Here is a 17,722-nt window from a genome sequence, read left to right on the forward strand (position 1 = left end):
TAAAGCCAGGGGAGCAGATGCCCCAGAAGGCCGACTGCTGAACTTTGGAACCATTAGAATCACAAGGAATTCCGCAACACACGGTCACTTAACACACAGATCCCTTATGTCAATGACTTTTAGGTGAACCAAAGGAAAATGGCTTTAAATTATATATATTATATATATAGCCAACCAGAACACTTATTTAAAACCGTTGTAAGCCCCTTCAAAACTGGGAATTTTAATCTGATGTGGGGAAAGGGCACACGCAGGCAGGGTGCGAGTGTGGGTTGGGGGGATCCTTCTTGGTCCTCACTAAAAGCTGCAACACTACAAAAACCAATTACCTGAAATGAGAGGTTTGTGTTTGATAAAATGAATGTCTGTAGTCCAGAATTCCACCACAAACACAAACGCTTGTCCTTTACAGGAGCCATGGCAATCACTCTTACTTCAAAGACCGCGGCTGAGGGCACTGTGTAAGTTTCGAAGCACTTCAGCAAAATAATTCCGCCCAAATAGTTACAACAGATCCACAAAATTGTCCACGGAATTACAAAAACCTATTTCTGAAGGATCGTTAGAAGTCTGAGTGCTAAGCGTGACTGTTTTTAAATAAGCCTCTTGCAAATAATAGGTTATGCGCTTGATCAATGCCGGAATCTTTTGCAAGGGGCAATCAATTATTTTAAGTACCTTATTCCCAAAAGGAAAAAAAACTGTTTTAAAGAAGAGGAAAACGCTCTTTCGTCACAGAAATACAGAAATGACTTCAAACTCTGAGGTCATTCCTTGCAAAGACAAAGTAAATACTAGCAACAGGATGGCGAAACCACAGTGAACGGCCCCATTCCTAACGTGTCCCACTTAATAGGTCCCTTTTAGACTATCCTATTCACGCCATGTCTAGTTTAACGAAGCGCGTTTGTGGGACCATCAGGAAGCATTTACAACTTGTCCAGAAAAAAAGATAAAAACGTGCCTCTTTCTTCTCCGCCCACGATGCCTTCCCAAAGACAGATTTTTGACAGTTCTCCGGCTGTTACAACTGCTAAGAGCAGAGAAAAGCCCAGCGGTGCAGCAAAGAGCCCACCACCCACCTCCCCCGGGTTAAGCTGCTCTAGACCCAGCTGCGGGCGCGGAGCCGCTCCCAAGCAAGCGCTTACCGGAGTCGGCTCGGCAGTGCCCGGGAAGGGCAGCCAGCAGCAAGAGTCCCAGCAGCAGCGGCCGCAGAGGCGGCGCATCCTGGGACCGGCGGGCCCCGGAGCTCCTCACGCCCTGGAAGCGCGTGGCGATCCCGCCCGCCCCGCAGAGCACACGCTCCCGGGGCCGGTCCCTGGGCTCCCGCGCCGCTGGCCCAGCTTCGCTCGGGCCCTGGGGCTTCGCCTCCTGCGGAGCCATAGGGACAGTTCACACATCCAGGCCGCTGCTTCGTTCCACACCGCGCCGGGGAGCCCAGCCCTGGGCGCACCACTCCTCACCGGGCATCTCCGGCCATGGCCCGGGAGCCGGAGGAAAGCGGGAGGCGCGAGCCGCTCGCTCGTCCTGCCTCGGTCCGGGGCGGGCTCGGAGGAGCCGCGGCTTCACGCGCGCGGGGACCGCCGCCGCATGGGGTTCCCACGGTGCGGCGAGGGTGGGACGGGCGGCGCCCGGGTCCCTTCCCCGGAGCCGGATGCTGCACCCCGAGCGCGAGGTTGCGAGACGCGGAAAGCCCGCGGCCTTGGCTCGAGCAACCTGCTACCCGCCGCCGCCCCTACGCCCGGGGTCTCTGTCCCCACTGGTTCGCTCAATCGCTGGGCTCTGGCTCCAGCCGTGAGTGCTACTGCAGCTCAGAGCAGCTCCTCATTGACAAAGAAAGCACGTAGCACCGGAGCGGGCGAGGGAGACGAGGCAGGCGCGCGCGCGCATCCCCGCGCGGAACCACGGCGCGCCCCCCGCTCCCGCGCGCGGGGCCCCGAACCGTGCCCTGCACTGGCGAGGTCCTCGTTGGGGGTTGGGGGTCCCTCCGCCCAGTGTTCCCAGATCTCGAGGAGGAAAGGTCGTTGGAGATAGTCCTCTGACCAGAAAAGGGACTAGACACGATCATGGTCAACCTGCTAAGTCTTCAGCCTGCATCTTGGGAAAGCTCTCTGAGGATGACGGGGAAGCTTTGTGCAGGTTGTTCACTACTTCTCTGAGAGCCTGGCAGACACCTGCATGTCAGATTTAGCCCCGAAGGACTAAAGCTGTTGTGGGCTATTTTCAGTGCAACGCTGGAGGAAATAAAACACATTATAAACATTTGTTACAGCCATACTACAGGAGAGGCAGTGCACTGGACTTTGGGACAACTACAGGCATTTCCAAAAAGTCTCCGTCTCCCCAAAATAGGAGAGCTGACAAGTCAGTCACTCCCTAGTAGGACAAATGGGCAGAGTTAGCTGAATTACCCTACTGCTCTTACCCTTGTTCTGCCTTCGTGCCCTTGAACAGGCTACCTAGTTCGCAGGTGCTTCAAGCACCGTTCAGTCAATAAGTTATTTGCCCAGCATCCATGATTTCCCATGACATGACTGCGTTAGGCACTAGATACACAAGCAATGAGGGAAAAACATTCACACTGACCTGGTGAAATTCATCTGTTCATCTGACATTACTTATTTATCCAAGATAGCCTGTTATATGCCAGGCCCTATTCCAGACACTTGGACAACAGCCACAAGCATAATCCCCGTAGGTAATAAACTGACTACCAGACAATGCTAAAGGGCCTCAGAGAAAACGGTTAAAATAAAAGGATGGAAAGTGGGGGTAGGGGTGCTCCAGCACTAACCAGGATGAAAGGGGTTCCCTGTGAAGGTGACATTTGAGAGAAGACCAGAAGGAGGTCAAGGGACAAGCCGAGCTGAAGGAGCATTCTAGATAATGCGATCCATAAGGGTAAACCCCTGGGGCTGCCTGGCTGGCGTGTTCCAGGCATGAGCTAGCTGGAGGGTGCAGAGAGGCGGAAGCCAGCCCCACCCCCACCCCACACAGCATAACAAGCTGCTGTGGTTCTGGAGATGTGTTTCTCTCCCTCACTGTGTCAGTAAGGACAGGAGTACCACTGTGCTTTGCAGAAGATGCCTTACCATGGGCTAACTTTTCAGAGACCACATGTGCTATCCTGCATTTCAGATTTGTTGAACTGTAGTAATACAGGTTGAGTATTCCTAATCTTAACATCTAAAATGCTCAAAAAGTTCCAGGGCTAGTGAGATGGTTCACGGAGCAAAGGCTCAACAAGCCTGACGACAACCAACCTGAGTTTGGTCCCTGAGACCTACCTACAGGGTAAGAGAGAATCGACTCCTGTGGGGTGTCCTCTGTACTAAATAAAGTAATAGTTCAGATTTTGGAACATGAACTCTGAATGATTTCAAATTTTCAGACTAGAGACCCTCAACCAATAAAGTTTATACAGATACCCCCACATCCAGCCAACTTTGAAATGTGTAGCATTTCTGGTCCCAGAGAATTTTGGATAATGGGTATTAATCCTCCCCCTGCTGGGGCTGTGATTTATCCTCGCTCTTCAGTTAAATTAACTTTAGTATTTGGGGTTGTTTTAAGAAACTTACAACCTGGGCATGGTGGTGCCTGCCTTTAATCCCAGCACTCAGAGGCAGAAACAAGTGGATCTCTGAGTTCAAGGCCAGATTTGTCTACATATTGAGTTCCAGGACAGTTGGGGTTACTGTGTAGGAAAGAAAGGAAGAAAGAGAGAGAGAGAGAGATGTAAAGAAGGAAAAAAGGAAGGAAGGAGGAAAAGGAAGGAAGGAAGGAAGGGAAGAAAGAGAGAGAGAGAGAGAAAGAGAGAGAGAGAAAGAAAGAACGAAAGTTACAGTTTTTCCCAAAAGATAAGGCAGTCATTTTGAGGCACAAAGAAGGTCCATTCTTGGAGGTCATTCAGCCTTAAAAGGTCTGAGGAATGACAAGGGGTGATCCCAGAGACAAGGAAATGGGATAGGGATGATGGCAGGTAGTCTAGGCAAGGACTAACTGACAGATACAGAGATCAGTGTGCCCAGCAGGGGTAGGGAGGCAGGCAGGGAAACACAGGCTTGGAATAGTGAGGATACTTCACTCAATACCTACAACTCATGGAGAAATAGGACATAAGAAGGGAAGGGATATTCAGGCCAGTTCATGGAAGGTTCTGGATACACCCGGGCTTTTCCTTAGAGAATGGAGGAAGGGGAATCTGTAAGCAGAGACTGCGTGTTTGTTTCCCACACCAGGAGTCATCCTCAGGAGCCCTACCCCAGCACAAGGCTCTGTTTAGGAGCTAGGGACACAAGGTGAGCACAGCTGTGCAGCCAGCTGTGGTACAGGTGGGATTAAGACAGGACGGACAGAGTTGCGGGCCCAAGACATAAAAGATCCAAATGGAGACACAAGACTTAGCCACAGTCACATTCTCCATGACGGTTAAGAGAGGAAACACTGGGGCTACTGCCAAAGGGAGGAGATGGTATTCATATTCTGTTCTGTAAATGGGATTTTCCCTTTGCTATTTCTTGCCAGATTTAGAGATGACAGAGATGACACAGATTGTTTTTCGGTTTCTGGTTGTTAGGCTGAGTGGCTCTGTCCTCCAACAGGCTAGACTTGAGACCAGACACCACTGTATTTCTCAAGAAGATCACAGGCCAGTAAGCAAAGCAGGTATACAGTGACCATTTAAGAGCAAGGTAAGCATGTGACAAAAGTAGGTGCAAATTATCCATCCCCATGGGAACAGAGATATGAGCAGACCACCTATCCGCCATGGGAACATGGGCTATTTCTGCCATCAGTAGGGAGAAAGAACAAGAACACCTGAAGAAGAAGTTTTCCAGGTACAGCAAGGGCCATAAAAGGTTTTGCGTCATGGTGGGAAAGAGAAGGTATCTGGTGAGGGCAGCAGAGTGGAGCCTTGGGGAAGAAGAAGCTTAGGGCCTTCAGGGCAGGGGAACCACGACGGAGACAGCTGTCACAGCCTGAGATGCTAGGCTCCAGAGCTTCTACCTTAGCTGGTAAAGGGGAGGCTGTTTCTGCGAAGCAAAAACCCTGGTGAAGTTGTCATGGGAGTGGGGAGAATGAGACTGGGTCCTCCTGCCAAGCCCAGGCTGACACAGAACATACTGTGTAATGTAACCTAGGCTGGCCTCAAACTCACAGCAATTCTCCTGCCTCAGTTTCCAGAGTACTAAAACTATAGTTATGAGTTACCGTGTCATTTTGTTTAAAGTTTTGATCGACGAGTCCTTCTTTGGTGAATAAACAAACCAAATCCTTATGTTGACTTGTTTAAGATCTGCCCTCTACCAGCTAACGACAGAAAACCATGTATCTGCAAACCTCATCTGTAAAACTGAAATTATCTAAGTAACTCCCACAGGGGATTGTTTGAAGGAGTGAGTTGATACATGCCAATCATTTAGATGTACACTTGACATACAGTAAGTGCTCAATCAATCTTATTATATGATAATCGCAACCCTCTTAACCCATAAACCCTTGTATTCATTTTACTATTCTTAACTGGGGCTTTGGGACTTCCCTGTATGCTGAGTTTATTGTTTAAAGAGTCAAGTGTTATTTCAAGAAGCTTTTCACTAGGTGGGCAGAAGACTTCAGCTCTGAGGAGTGATTTCGGGCCCTGGGCTGAACTTTCTGTCAGTGTTCTGGGTGGCACACATCTGGGGCTCCCGTTGCTCCCCAAGCTCTCACTTCACACCAGCATGCCTTCCAGTTCTCTTCACAAGTTCTCCTTTCCTGTAGCCAGGCTACAGGAAATCCCAGGGTCTGCAGAGAGCTAAGCCTCATCTCCACCCTCCCTGAGCTCAGCACTGAGGGGCCAGTGGTGCAGATGAGCTAGGCACAAAGCTGCCCCTGCTCAGAGCAGGGGAGGATGCTGGAGGAATGAGGAAAAGCAGTGTCTAGGGAAGAGGCTGGAGGGGTGGGAAGGGCTTTACCCTCTGATGGGGAACCAAAGCCTATCCTTTGAAGCCATGGTGCCCTTTAGGGCCACAGGATAGGTTTCAAATGACTCCAAGAATCTGTGTTTTTAGGAAATGAAGGGGGAGCTGGAGAGATGCATCAGCGGCTAAGAGCACTTGCTGCTCTTGCAGAGGACCTGAGTTCGGTTCCCAGCACCCACATGGCAGCTCACAACTATCTGCAACTCCAGTTCCAGTGGATCAAATGCCTTCTTCTGGCTTCCGGAGGAACCCAGCACACACATTGTACCCACACATGCAGGAAAACATCCAGATGCACAAAATAAAAGTAAGGCAGAAAATATTTCTTTAAAATGGAAAGGATTTCCTTTTTCTTTTTTAAATATGGCACAGTTTCTCCAAAGGCCACGAGACCCAAGACCCTAGACAACACAAGACTAATGAAGCCTATGTTGCCCACTTCCTCCAAGAGTGGGAGGAATTTAAAATAAAATGAATATTTGGTTTCTCTTGCTTCTAATGCCCCTGAGAAAAAAATGGGTATAACTGGGAAGGTGCATTTCAACAGGGCCCTTCCTCCATCTCACGGCCCAGACTAAGAAAAGTGCTTACTATAGCTATGTGGGTACCATATAGAAAGACCTGCCTGGGAGGGTAAAAAGATACAGCCGAATTAGCGATGCCAGAGGGCAGTGGGGAGCTATGGGAGAGTTCTGATCAAAGAACTGTGGACGGTCACTCCCCTCTCCACCCACTGTGGAGAGCAGACGGAGGGAGGGTGAGGACTGAGGAGGAGCTGCAGAAATGTAGGCCATCTTGGTTTCCCTTTGCTCTGACATCTCCACCCGTTTCTCTAAAGAATTTCCCGAGTTTCAGCGTCAAGGCCTGAGATGGTGGGCAGGCACGATAAGACCCTGCCTGGTAACACCCACCAGGAGCAGCTGCCCGCTCTTGGGTGGGTGAGGCTCAATTTAGTCCTCACAGAGGGCCTCCAGAGAAGCCTAGCAACTCAGTGTTTGTTGACTTGGACTTGCGGCTGATAACATTCCACTCCCCCAGGTTCCAGCTAATTACCCTCAAAGTCCTCGGCGGGAGGAGGCAGTGTATTCTGTCCTGTACTTTTAAGTCATCAAGGGCCATTTTGTCTTGATGCCTCTGGGATTCTCCAGTCAGAGCGGAGACCTGGTCAACTCCCTCTCAGCACTGACACCACAAGGCTAGCTAATGCTTGCTGTATCTCTAGCTCCCTGGTTCTTTGGTTTGATCTTTTGTTAGTTTGTGTTGTCAACCCTGTGGGATAGGGGCTAGGACTGACTGTGGGAAATACTCGTGATTTACAAGCAGCTTCCTCCCTAAGTTCATCACTGCACAGCGCCTGGCTTCAGTACACCCAAGGTGGCCAAGTGTCCACCAAAGATGTTAAGGTATCTATGCAAGACAAATCAAAGCACATGTCATCACAAATATTTCCAATTAAACATTTATAGCATCATTATTCATAACAGCCCAAAGTGGAAACAGCTTACATGCTTATCAGTTGGTGAAAGTGGACTCAATGTCTATCAGCTGGTGCAAGATAAACATTTGGCACAACAGAACGTTCTTCCCCAGCGAGGAAGAACAGGAAAATAATGGTATGTGCTACCACACCGAGGAGCCCCGAGGACTCTGTTCCAAATGAAAGAAGCCAATTGCAGGGGCTACATAGTCTATGACTCTAGCTGTATGAAGTATCCAGGAGAGGGTCCAAAGAGACCAAAAGGAGATTCCTGGCACCAAGGGATTAAAAATGCTAAGTGTCAATATGGCACAAAGTTCTATTCTAGGGTGACAGAAATACTCTCACCTAGACTGTGCTGAAGGTTGCCTCATTCTGTAAGTACTAAAGTTTAGGTCATATAAATACTATTGGAGATAGACTGGGGATTGAACCCAGGGCCTCTCAGATACCTTATGAGGGCTCTAGCACTGAGTTCCATCCCCAGCCTCATAAAACATGTCATAATAAAAACTGTTCAAAACAAAAGCTGGTCCTGGCAGAAGAGGCTCAATACATCCTAGATACCATCACATAATTCTTTCTAGAGTACATAAAAGGAAAGTGATTCTGTACTTAAATTTTCATTAAAAGTACTATTTCTTAAAAGGTCATTAAGAAGTATATTATAAAATACATACATATCCTAACAAGGATATTAGCACATCAGCAATAAATGTCATCACCTGAAACAACCAGCACTCCCTTTCATTTGCCAAAATGTGTCTGTTTTATAAGGAGATCTGATTAATGCATCTGGAACTAGAGGAATCCAGCATCCATTTAGAAGCAACGGGCAAAATCCTAACACCACTCTTCACTCCAGAGCGCCAGTTAAGTGTCCGGCAATAGATGCTCGGTGCATACTGACCCAACCATGCTTAGTATTTCGTCACAGTGGCTGTTAGAGCCATCATCTTGGCCTTCACGCCACTTGTGAAACAACCCTTGGCTGTCTCTAATGTCCAGCAGGATGCTCTATGGGGTTTGTGAAGGTGAGTTAGGCAAAATCCGTATCCCTGGAGGTCTCAAAATACCTCAGCAGGAGGAACACAATTATAAAGCAATCACTCATGCTATGTGAGATGGCATATGGACTTTGATACAGCCGTGTACACTTTTAATACAAAGGATATAGGGGAGGAGCCCTGGCAAACAAGATGAGGGCAAGAAAGAGGGTGCTTCCACCATGCAAAGATGCAGAAGTACAACTCCATCAGGTGCTAACGCAGCTGTTCTGTATAAGGAACCATGAGTTTATTGAAGGAAGAAATATTACAGAGAAGCTGGTGACCTCCTCAGAGTTGGACAGTAACCCCGAAAGCTGAGCATCGGATTGTTGAGCTTTGGGGAGACTGGACAGGCCTCCCCTTGTGGCTGATTTTGACAGGCAGAGCTTTGTCTGGCAGACACTGTGTTCACCTCTTCCCCTGCTCCACCCTGCTCCGCATTTCTTGCCATCTCTACTGCTGCTAAACGGATGAAAACTGAATCCTCGAAAAGACCGCTTCTGCAGGCAATGAGTGGGAAGGCCCAGGTGGGTGCGGGGACAGGAAGTCAGTCACGTGACACAGAGTCCAGGTCTGAGCCAAGGTGGGAAGGATGGAGGACAGAACTGTGTTGGCTTGGGCACTGGCAACTAACGGGGCCAGGTAGAGGGAGAAGGAAGGGAGGAGAGAGTCAAGGAGCCGTGTCTGAGCATGCAGAAAAGGCAGAGAGAGGGGGAGAGAACAAGAGCCTAAGACAGCACCCGAGGAGAGACATCTGCTGGGTGGGTCCAAGTGTCCTAACCGTACACTCAGGTAACACAGGGAGTTCACCCAGAAACTTTGTTCTAATAAAGTCACATGACATAGATGCTGACCACACATTTGAGTAACACAGGACACATGCTTTAGCTTAACCAAAGAATTTCTTTAATAAAGTTCCTGGACTCTTATCAGCTTCTGAGAAGCTATTCCTGTCTCCTCAAAAGAACAAAACCAGTCTTCTCTCCCCCCACAGGACTATGTAGTTCCCACAATGACTGTGCTCCCCCTACAGACAATGTAATTCCCACAATGACTGTGCTCCACATAATGTAGTTCCCACGACTGTGCTCCCCCTACAGACAATGTAGTCCCCACAATGACTGTGCTCCCCCTACAATGTAGTCCCCACAATGACTATGCTCCCCTACAGACAATGTAGTCCCCACAATGACTGTGCTCCCCTACAATGTAGTCCCCACAATGACTGTGCTCCCCCTACAATGTAGTTCCCACAATGCCTGTGCTCCCCCTACAGACAATGTAGTCACCACAATGACTGTGCTCCCCCTACAATGTAGTTCCCACAATGACTGTGCTCCCCCTACAATGTAGTCCCCACAATGACTATGCTCCCCTACAGACAATGTAGTCCCCACAATGACTGTGCTCCCCTACAATGTAGTCCCCACAATGACTGTGCTCCCCCTACAATGTAGTTCCCACAATGCCTGTGCTCCCCCTACAGACAATGTAGTCACCACAATGACTGTGCTCCCCCTACAATGTAGTTCCCACAATGACTGTGCTCCACATACAATGTAGTCCCCACAATGACTGTGCTCCCCCTACAATGTAGTCCCCACAATAACTGTGCTCCCCTACAATGTAGTCCCCACAATGACTGTGCTCCCCCTACAATGTAGTTCCTACAATGACTGTGCTCCCCTACAATGTAGTCCCCACAATAACTGTGCTCCCCTACAATGTAGTCCCCACAATGACTGTGCTCCCCCTACAATGTAGTCACCACAATGACTGTGCTCCCCCAACAGACAATGTAGTCCCCACAATGACTGTGCTCCCCCTACAGAACAATGTAGTTCCCACAATGACTGTGCTCCCCCTACAGAACAATGTAGTTTCCACAATGACTGTGCTCCCCCTACAGGACAATGTAGTTCCCACAATGACTGTGCTTCCCCTACAGAACAATGTAGTCCCCACAGTGACTGTGCTCCCCCTACAGACAATGTAGTTAACACAATGACTGTGTTCCCCCTACAGACAATGTAGTTAACACAAAGACTGTGTTCCCCCTACAGACAATGTAGTTAACACAATGACTGTGTGCCATGCAATGTTGATCTCTCCTTTCCCATGTCTGTTGTTTTTAGCAAATGGCACACCACAGGAGCCCCTGTGTACAGTTCCACTAAAAACTGTGTTAAAGCCAGGCACCTTCATGCCACACTCAAGAGGCAGAGGAGGTGATCTCTGAGACCAGCCTGGTCTATACAGGGAGTTCTCGGCCAGTCAGAGCTACAAAGTGAGACCTAGTCTAAGGAAGGGGGCAGGAATGGAAAGAGGGGGAGACAGAGAAGAGGAAGGAAGGAAGGAAGGAAGGAAGGAAGGAAGGAAGGAAAGAAGGAAAGAAGGAAAGAAGGAAGAAGGGAAAGGAAGGGAAGGGAAAAGAAGGGAAGAGAAGGAAGGATGAACGGACAGACAGGCCGGCCATGTCAAGGTCCAGCTCTGAACCATTTCCCTTTTCCATGGGGAAGCAGGTCCAGTATTTCTAACTCCGGGGTTAGGAATTCCTAACTTCAGCCGGGATCCTAAAAATGAACAAGACTACAGCCGTACAGATCTGTAACCAGCAGCAGAGCTGCAAAGAAGGAATCAAAATGAACTGCTTGATAAGGCTATTGTTTTCAGGTGCTGAAACTTTGGGGTCATTTGCTACCACAGTACCATTGGCCAAAGCAGACTAAGTAATGAAAGCGCAGACACAGTGTAGTCAAATTGAAATTTTAATGAAAAGTTAGTGAGCTGTCAAACATCCTTATTATGGAAACCAAGGAGCTATACAATAGGGCTGTGGTATTAGAATTGTTTTGGTTATTTGAGTGCATGTTATGAGGACAGCTTAAAGAATATCCACGTTGCCTTGATAGCTCTGGCTCCAGCCCCTGCTTCCTAATGAGTTATGGACATCAGTGGTGAAGCGCTGAATGCTTTATGGGTTTCTGCAGAGATGGGCGGATGTGGCTCGTACCAGCTTGTGAGAGCTGATGACTAAATTTTCAGAAATTCTGTGAGCTACTTATTAAACACTCATTATTTTTAAATCTAATTACAAAGTTACAATTAAATGCCATTAAAAATCAATTGTTGACACAGGCAGTGCTCACATTCCATGGTTCCAATGTGCGTGAATTTCATTTACCACCATTTAGTTAAGTAACACTAATTTGCCTATAATATAGATTCATTTTTAGTTGTCACAGCCTGAGTGTCGATGGCTACATAAGTTAACTTTGCTAACCCTTGAGTTTACAAATCACGAATGCACACCCCTCGTGAACAGTGGCCGTCATGCTACGTTTTCAAAGACTTCCATTAACTAACCACTGCCCTTCGGCCACTGGGCTCAGGCAGACAGCAAAGTGTGTGATTGAGTTCCTTTTCCGTCTTCCAGAGTAATAAGCCTACAGTTTACAGAAGTGGATAATCAGGAAGCTGGGAAGGTAGCTCAGTGGTAAGAGCACTTGCTGTTCAAATCCCCAGCAACCACGTAAAAGCTGGGCAAAGCTGTATGTACCTATAGTCCCAGCACTGGGAGTGGGGTTGGGATGGAGAGAGGAAGAGACCAGTAAAAAACCTGCCTACAGAAATAAGGTAGAGAGCGGAGGGAGACATCTGGCATGGCATCCTCTTGTGGCCTCAGCACACATGTGCACATGCGAGAGAGAGAGAGAGAGAGAGAGAGAGAGAGAGAGAGAGAGAGAGAGAGAGAGAGAGAGACTTGTCTAGTAACGATGAAGGAAGACAAAGAATGAAAGGCAGTAACAGAGGCAATGACACTGGACTACAAGGTGAATGGACTCAGAACTAGTAGCTGATTGTGCTGCTCTGATGTTTCAGACAAATCTGGGGAACTCGGGAAGGACAAATTTATCAACATATATGAACAAAATGGTTCTGACAAAAAAAAAAACCACAAAGAAAATCCTAGGGAGAAAGCAACATGGATGGAATTCATGTTGGAGAAATTCCCAGACAATCACAACAATGAAAGCACTAAGCACAAAATGCAAAGAAGCTCATCCACATGTAGTCAAAAGTTTTGCCAAGGATGGGAAAGGTGTCGCCTACAGGAGAGTTACAGGGTAAACCACTCTTCACTCGGCCATGTTTTACATTATTATACTACATGAGCTTCTTTCATTTCTCCAAACATGATAGACTTTGTGAGACCGGCACACAAAAGTTCAAAGGTCATGAAACAATTGTAATTTTCTTCTATTGGTTACAACTTTGCAGGGACTAACTGCACACATCACTACCACTTTCTAGTAAAGTTACACACTATTATCTCCACGATCAGCATTGTTTCTGTCTGTTGGATCTCAATCAAAATGCTGTCTCAATTCATGTCCAACGATAACAAGCAAGCGGCTTGAAGTTGTGCCTGATGGAAGTATCTATCCTATGGACTGGCGAACACCTGGGAGACTTCTTTTTGACTGTCTAGAATTAAGTGTTGGAAAATCTAGCACGCGCCTGTAATTTCGGCCCTTAGAAGGCTGAAGCAAGAGGTGTGTGAATTTGGGGCCAGTCTAGACTACATAGCAAGAACTTAGACAGGTAGTTAGGTAGGTAGATAGGTGATACTACGATAGATGGATGGACAGATAGATGTCAGACATACAGACAGAAAAAAAGTGTTGGAGAAACCACTAATGCAAATTCAACCCAGGTCTCCTTAGCAGCTGCACATTATGAGGCAAGCGTGCTTTAGAGCCTGACAACGTGTCAGGCAGAAGGACGAGCCCACTCGTGCCATTATGAATGAGATGTTACACTATGACTCTGTTTCACTTCAGCCTCCTGGGGGGGTGGGCAACATAAACATTTATGCCCTAACTATACCTGTTCATCAATTAAATTTAAATCAGAACTTGAGATCTGCCGAAGCAGCTAGTAATGAAACACTCACAACCTGATGTATGTTTTTTGTTATTTTTTTTTTGTCAAATCATGCCTGTATTATAGTCTTCAGCTACATACACATACAAGAATTTGGCAAAATGCAACCAACATCCTTTGATTCCATCCTATGAGAACCAATATGGAATTTATAAAGTGTAAGCACTCATTATTGATTTATAGAAAAGTGTTTACTCCATGTGCACACATCTTCCCGCTTTGCCCAGTAGGCCAATAAAAAAAATCTATTAAACATAGAAGACATAGTCAGAAAATGTTATCTAAAGGGGCAAAACTATAAAACTGCTATTTTCCCCTGTTATTATGAACCAACTACAGTGTCTCTGGGCCTTTTCGTTCTTCTTAGAAACAAAGAAATGTTAAAAAGTGGGGGTGAGGTGGAAGGAGGCATCTATGTTTTCAAATGGTTCTATTCTCCTTCTAAAGCTGCCAAATCCTAGGTTTTATTTCCTTTGCTGAATAATCTGTATACTTCTGACTCTGTGCAGGTCTATATGGTGTTAGAGGGATGGATAAACACATGGCATCTTCCTTCAATATACTTGGAGTACTGTCAGTTTTTAAAACTCAATTTGTACGGCTGAAAAAACCCTCACATTGAACTATCATGTCCACGGATACAAGATATTCCCCCTCAGTTCTGCTGTGTTTTAGAGTATGGAATAAACTTTTAGAGAACTCTTCCTCCCCCTGCTGGTCAGTATAGAACATAGCATTATAATGAACAGAAGAATGACTAACCATCACACTGGATGTCCAGACCAAGTCAGGACTGATGCAACTTGCTTGTTTTTTGCTATGCATTTAAAAACTATGCTTTGAATTCGTTGCCACCATCTGTCTTATTGAAAAGCTAGAGAAGTCATGGTCCGGGGGTCTGCCATGCTGTGTGCTTGCTGACCCTCGGGCCTGCAGAGTCAGTCTAGTCAGCTCAGCCACTGTCGCTCGAGTTTGCAACACCCCAGCTCCTTCGCTTAACTGATTAAACTGAAGCCCAGACCTGCTCAAAATCATACTTAATAACCAAAATGACAAGACAGATTAAATGTGGGCCTCCAAATTCCACTCAACAGGTGACTGTTAAATCCACTCCCTTTAAAATGTTTTGCTATGTGTGAGTATTTTGCCTGCATGTCCATCTATTCACCACCTACACGCACTGCCTTCGGAAGCAAGAAAAAGGAGCCAGTTCTCCTGGAACTGGAGTTTCAGACAAAAGCACTGCCAGGTGGGTGCTGGGAACTGATCCAGAGTCTCTGCAAGAGCAGCCAGCGCTCTTAACCGCTGAGCCATCTCTGCAGCCCCAAATTTATTGATTTACTTAGCAAATATTTTAGTACCTACTGCAGTCAGGCATAAAGCAAATGTCAAAGATATAGTCTACAGGGTAAAAATGGTACAATTCAGAGTTCCCAGTCAGTGAGAAAGACTGGGTAAAAGAAGGGATGGGGGGCCGTGGTAATGCCTCATATGCACAAGGTTAAACAGTACAGACATTCTACGCAAGAAATAAATATAAATCAAAATATAGTATGCATGTTAATGAAATGCTCAAAGTTTAATAAAATATTTTTATTTGTAAAAGCAAAAGGTGGAGCTGGAGAGATGGCTCATCAGGAAGAGTCCCGAGTTCATTTCCCAGCACCAACACGGCAGCTCACAGCATCTGTAGTTCCAGGGATACAGCACCTTCTTCTGGCCTTTACAGACACCAGGCTGCACATGGTGTGCCTACATGCATGCAGGCAAAACAATCACACACACCAAAAAAGTAAATCTTTTTTAGAAGAAAAAGCAAGTTCTTTGTATTCTCCATCTTTAATGGTTAGAACAAAACCAATCATTTAAATTGAGAGTATGGGCATTAAAATATTGGCGATTTGTAAACCATGCAAAAGCCTTCCTATAAATCGAAAGTAGAAAACAGCAGAAACAGGGCCAGCAAGATAGCTCACTGGGGTAAAGGCAATTGTCATGTAAGCCTGGTAACCAAAGTCTGGTCCCCAGAACCAACAGGGAGCCAACTGCACCACGCTGTCCTGACATCTACATGCACTGTGGCGCATGTTCCCGTGTGCAGGTGCATACAGGCAACATGTAGACACAGACACATACACCAGTAAGAGTGAAAAAAAAACCCTTAAAATTGCCTGCATGTATAGTGACTATCTGAACTTTCTAGTCTGTAAATCTTAAAGTATGTTTCTCTTACCTTCTCAGGCAAATTGCAACAGGTATTATTGTCTAGGATGGAAAAATATATTACTTTTTACTTTCTCTGACTATGCGTCTCATCATATATAAGCACAGAGTCAATGAGATAGGACAGTATCTTCACAAACGGCACAAAAACCTACATGACATAACCCAGAGGTCTAATATAAAACTCTAAAGGCCCTGGAATACAGAAAAAAAAATTTAAATCTTCACAATCAAGAAACATCTTAGGAAACACAAAGCAAAAACCACAAAGGAAGAAAATAGTGGTAAGTTGGGTTTTATCCAAATTCAAAACTTTCACTCTTCCAAAGACTGTTAAACTAGAAGGAAGATGGCGTCGTGGCACACGGCAGGGGAGCTGGAGCCCAGGTCAGCTTGGAGAAGGAGACCGTCTCTAGAAAGAGAAAGAGACACATTATTCCTCATACAAACCTCTTGATCAAAGCCTGGCACTCATGTCTCTCCGTCTCTCACGTGGACTTCAATACCACCCTAGAGGGTCTTCACGCCTGAAACCTATTCTCCATGAATCAACCAGACTGAATTTTAAAAAACACAGATTGGGTTGTGTTTGACCATCTAAATTCCTTTGATAGCTTCGCAGTGACTGGAATTAGTCTATGCCCTTTCTTGGCAAAAGGCCGCGTGCCCAGCCCCACAGTGGCATCTCTGTCTCCGGCACCCCGCCCATGCACTGAGCTCTGTCATTACCGGCTACCACTCTTGTTTTGTTCACACTAAAAGCCCACATTCCAGTTAGTTAAACTTCTATGCTGTGTTTCCCTTGTGCACCTCTAATGCCACCTTGCTGGGCACTGACTTGGCTCCCCACCGCGGTGCAGTAAGACCATAAATGGGCCTTCTGCTCTGTCCGGTGACAAACACAGGTATTTCCTGTTCTGAATGACTCGCAGCAGACTTATGTGTGCCAGGCAAGGTAGCAGGTACTGGTTAAATTGTTCACTCAAAAACATTTCTGTGCTGCTATCCTTTCTTTACGCCCTTCAGGAAAAAAAAAAAGTCTATAGCCCTAGCTCCACTTAAATAGCTCAAAACACTTTGGTATTCCCTGGAGTTGAGGCGACTTTCACACAAATCACAAACTAGATTTCATCTAAATATAGGACCAGTATTTTAACCTTAGGGACAGTTTTTTGTTGTTGCTGCTGTTTTTAAGAACCCAACCTCACAACAGCAACTAAAGAAAGTGTCTGTTAGGTTAGGAGACAACCAGAACGCTCACGTACCGCAAGAGCAAACTAATTCTGAGACTTTGGAATACTGTGTGGCAGTGTCCAAAGAAGTGGTATTCTTACATATATACTGCATACACACGTGTTCTCCAAGACGGACAGTAACATCCACAGCAACACTATTCCAAATACCTAAGAAGGGCAAACTTATCCAAATGATCATCATCGACAACAACAACAACAAAAAATACAGACAAGAGAATACTATAGAGATATGAGTTTAAATGTAATTATGTGTCATCTGGAAGACTCTCACCAACAAATTGTTGAAAGAAGCAAATATTCACCTGCTTTGTGTTCCAACTGAAAAGCTTGTGGATAAATATATAGTCCCTGGCGTGTTTTAGCTTAGCTCTGGATTTGACCCTAAGCACCGCAACAGAAGTCCCTAACCGCTGCTCTGCTCTAAGGGAGTGTTTCCCACACAGCTGCCTACAGACCTCTGTCCAAAGTTAAGGCCTTGAGAACACTAACTGAAGTTGGCTCAGGGCAACTGACATTTTTTCAAAGTCTCATCTTTCCTTTTCAAAAATCCACGTGGCTTTCCTATTCTCCATCCATGAACAGCAAAACAGAAACACTGCCCCTAAAAATATTTGAGAAACTCAAATTTTCCAGAAACACGGGTCAAGGTTATGCTGTGGTTTCAGGTATTTCTCCCATGCTGTGCCAGACTACAGTCTGAAAGAAAGGAGGAAAGATGACTCGCTGGGGTCAGCCTGGCTCTACCTCACGCTCACACTCAGCAGCAGTCAAGCTTTGGACAAGTTACATAAACATGTTGTACTA

The 17,722-nt window shown here is 46.4% G+C and overlaps 1 protein-coding gene across 4 annotated transcripts in view; it reads right to left on the reverse strand.

Annotated features, from left to right (window-relative positions):
* Positions 1-1,519, reverse strand: part of Kiaa1549l (KIAA1549 like) — a 264,763-nt gene extending 263,244 nt beyond the window's left edge. For all 4 annotated transcript variants that reach the window (XM_075961574.1, XM_075961573.1, XM_075961572.1 and 1 more), the window contains exon 1: positions 1,149-1,519. In XM_075961574.1, coding sequence (XP_075817689.1) covers positions 1,149-1,383 — 235 coding nt within the window. In that variant the 5' untranslated portion in view covers positions 1,384-1,519. The remainder of the gene's footprint in view (positions 1-1,148) is intronic.
* Between the last annotated feature and the right edge of the window lie 16,203 nt (positions 1,520-17,722).

The sequence above is a fragment of the Microtus pennsylvanicus genome, chromosome 2, assembly GCF_037038515.1.
Source record: "Microtus pennsylvanicus isolate mMicPen1 chromosome 2, mMicPen1.hap1, whole genome shotgun sequence".
NCBI classification, from domain to species: domain Eukaryota; kingdom Metazoa; phylum Chordata; class Mammalia; order Rodentia; family Cricetidae; genus Microtus; species Microtus pennsylvanicus.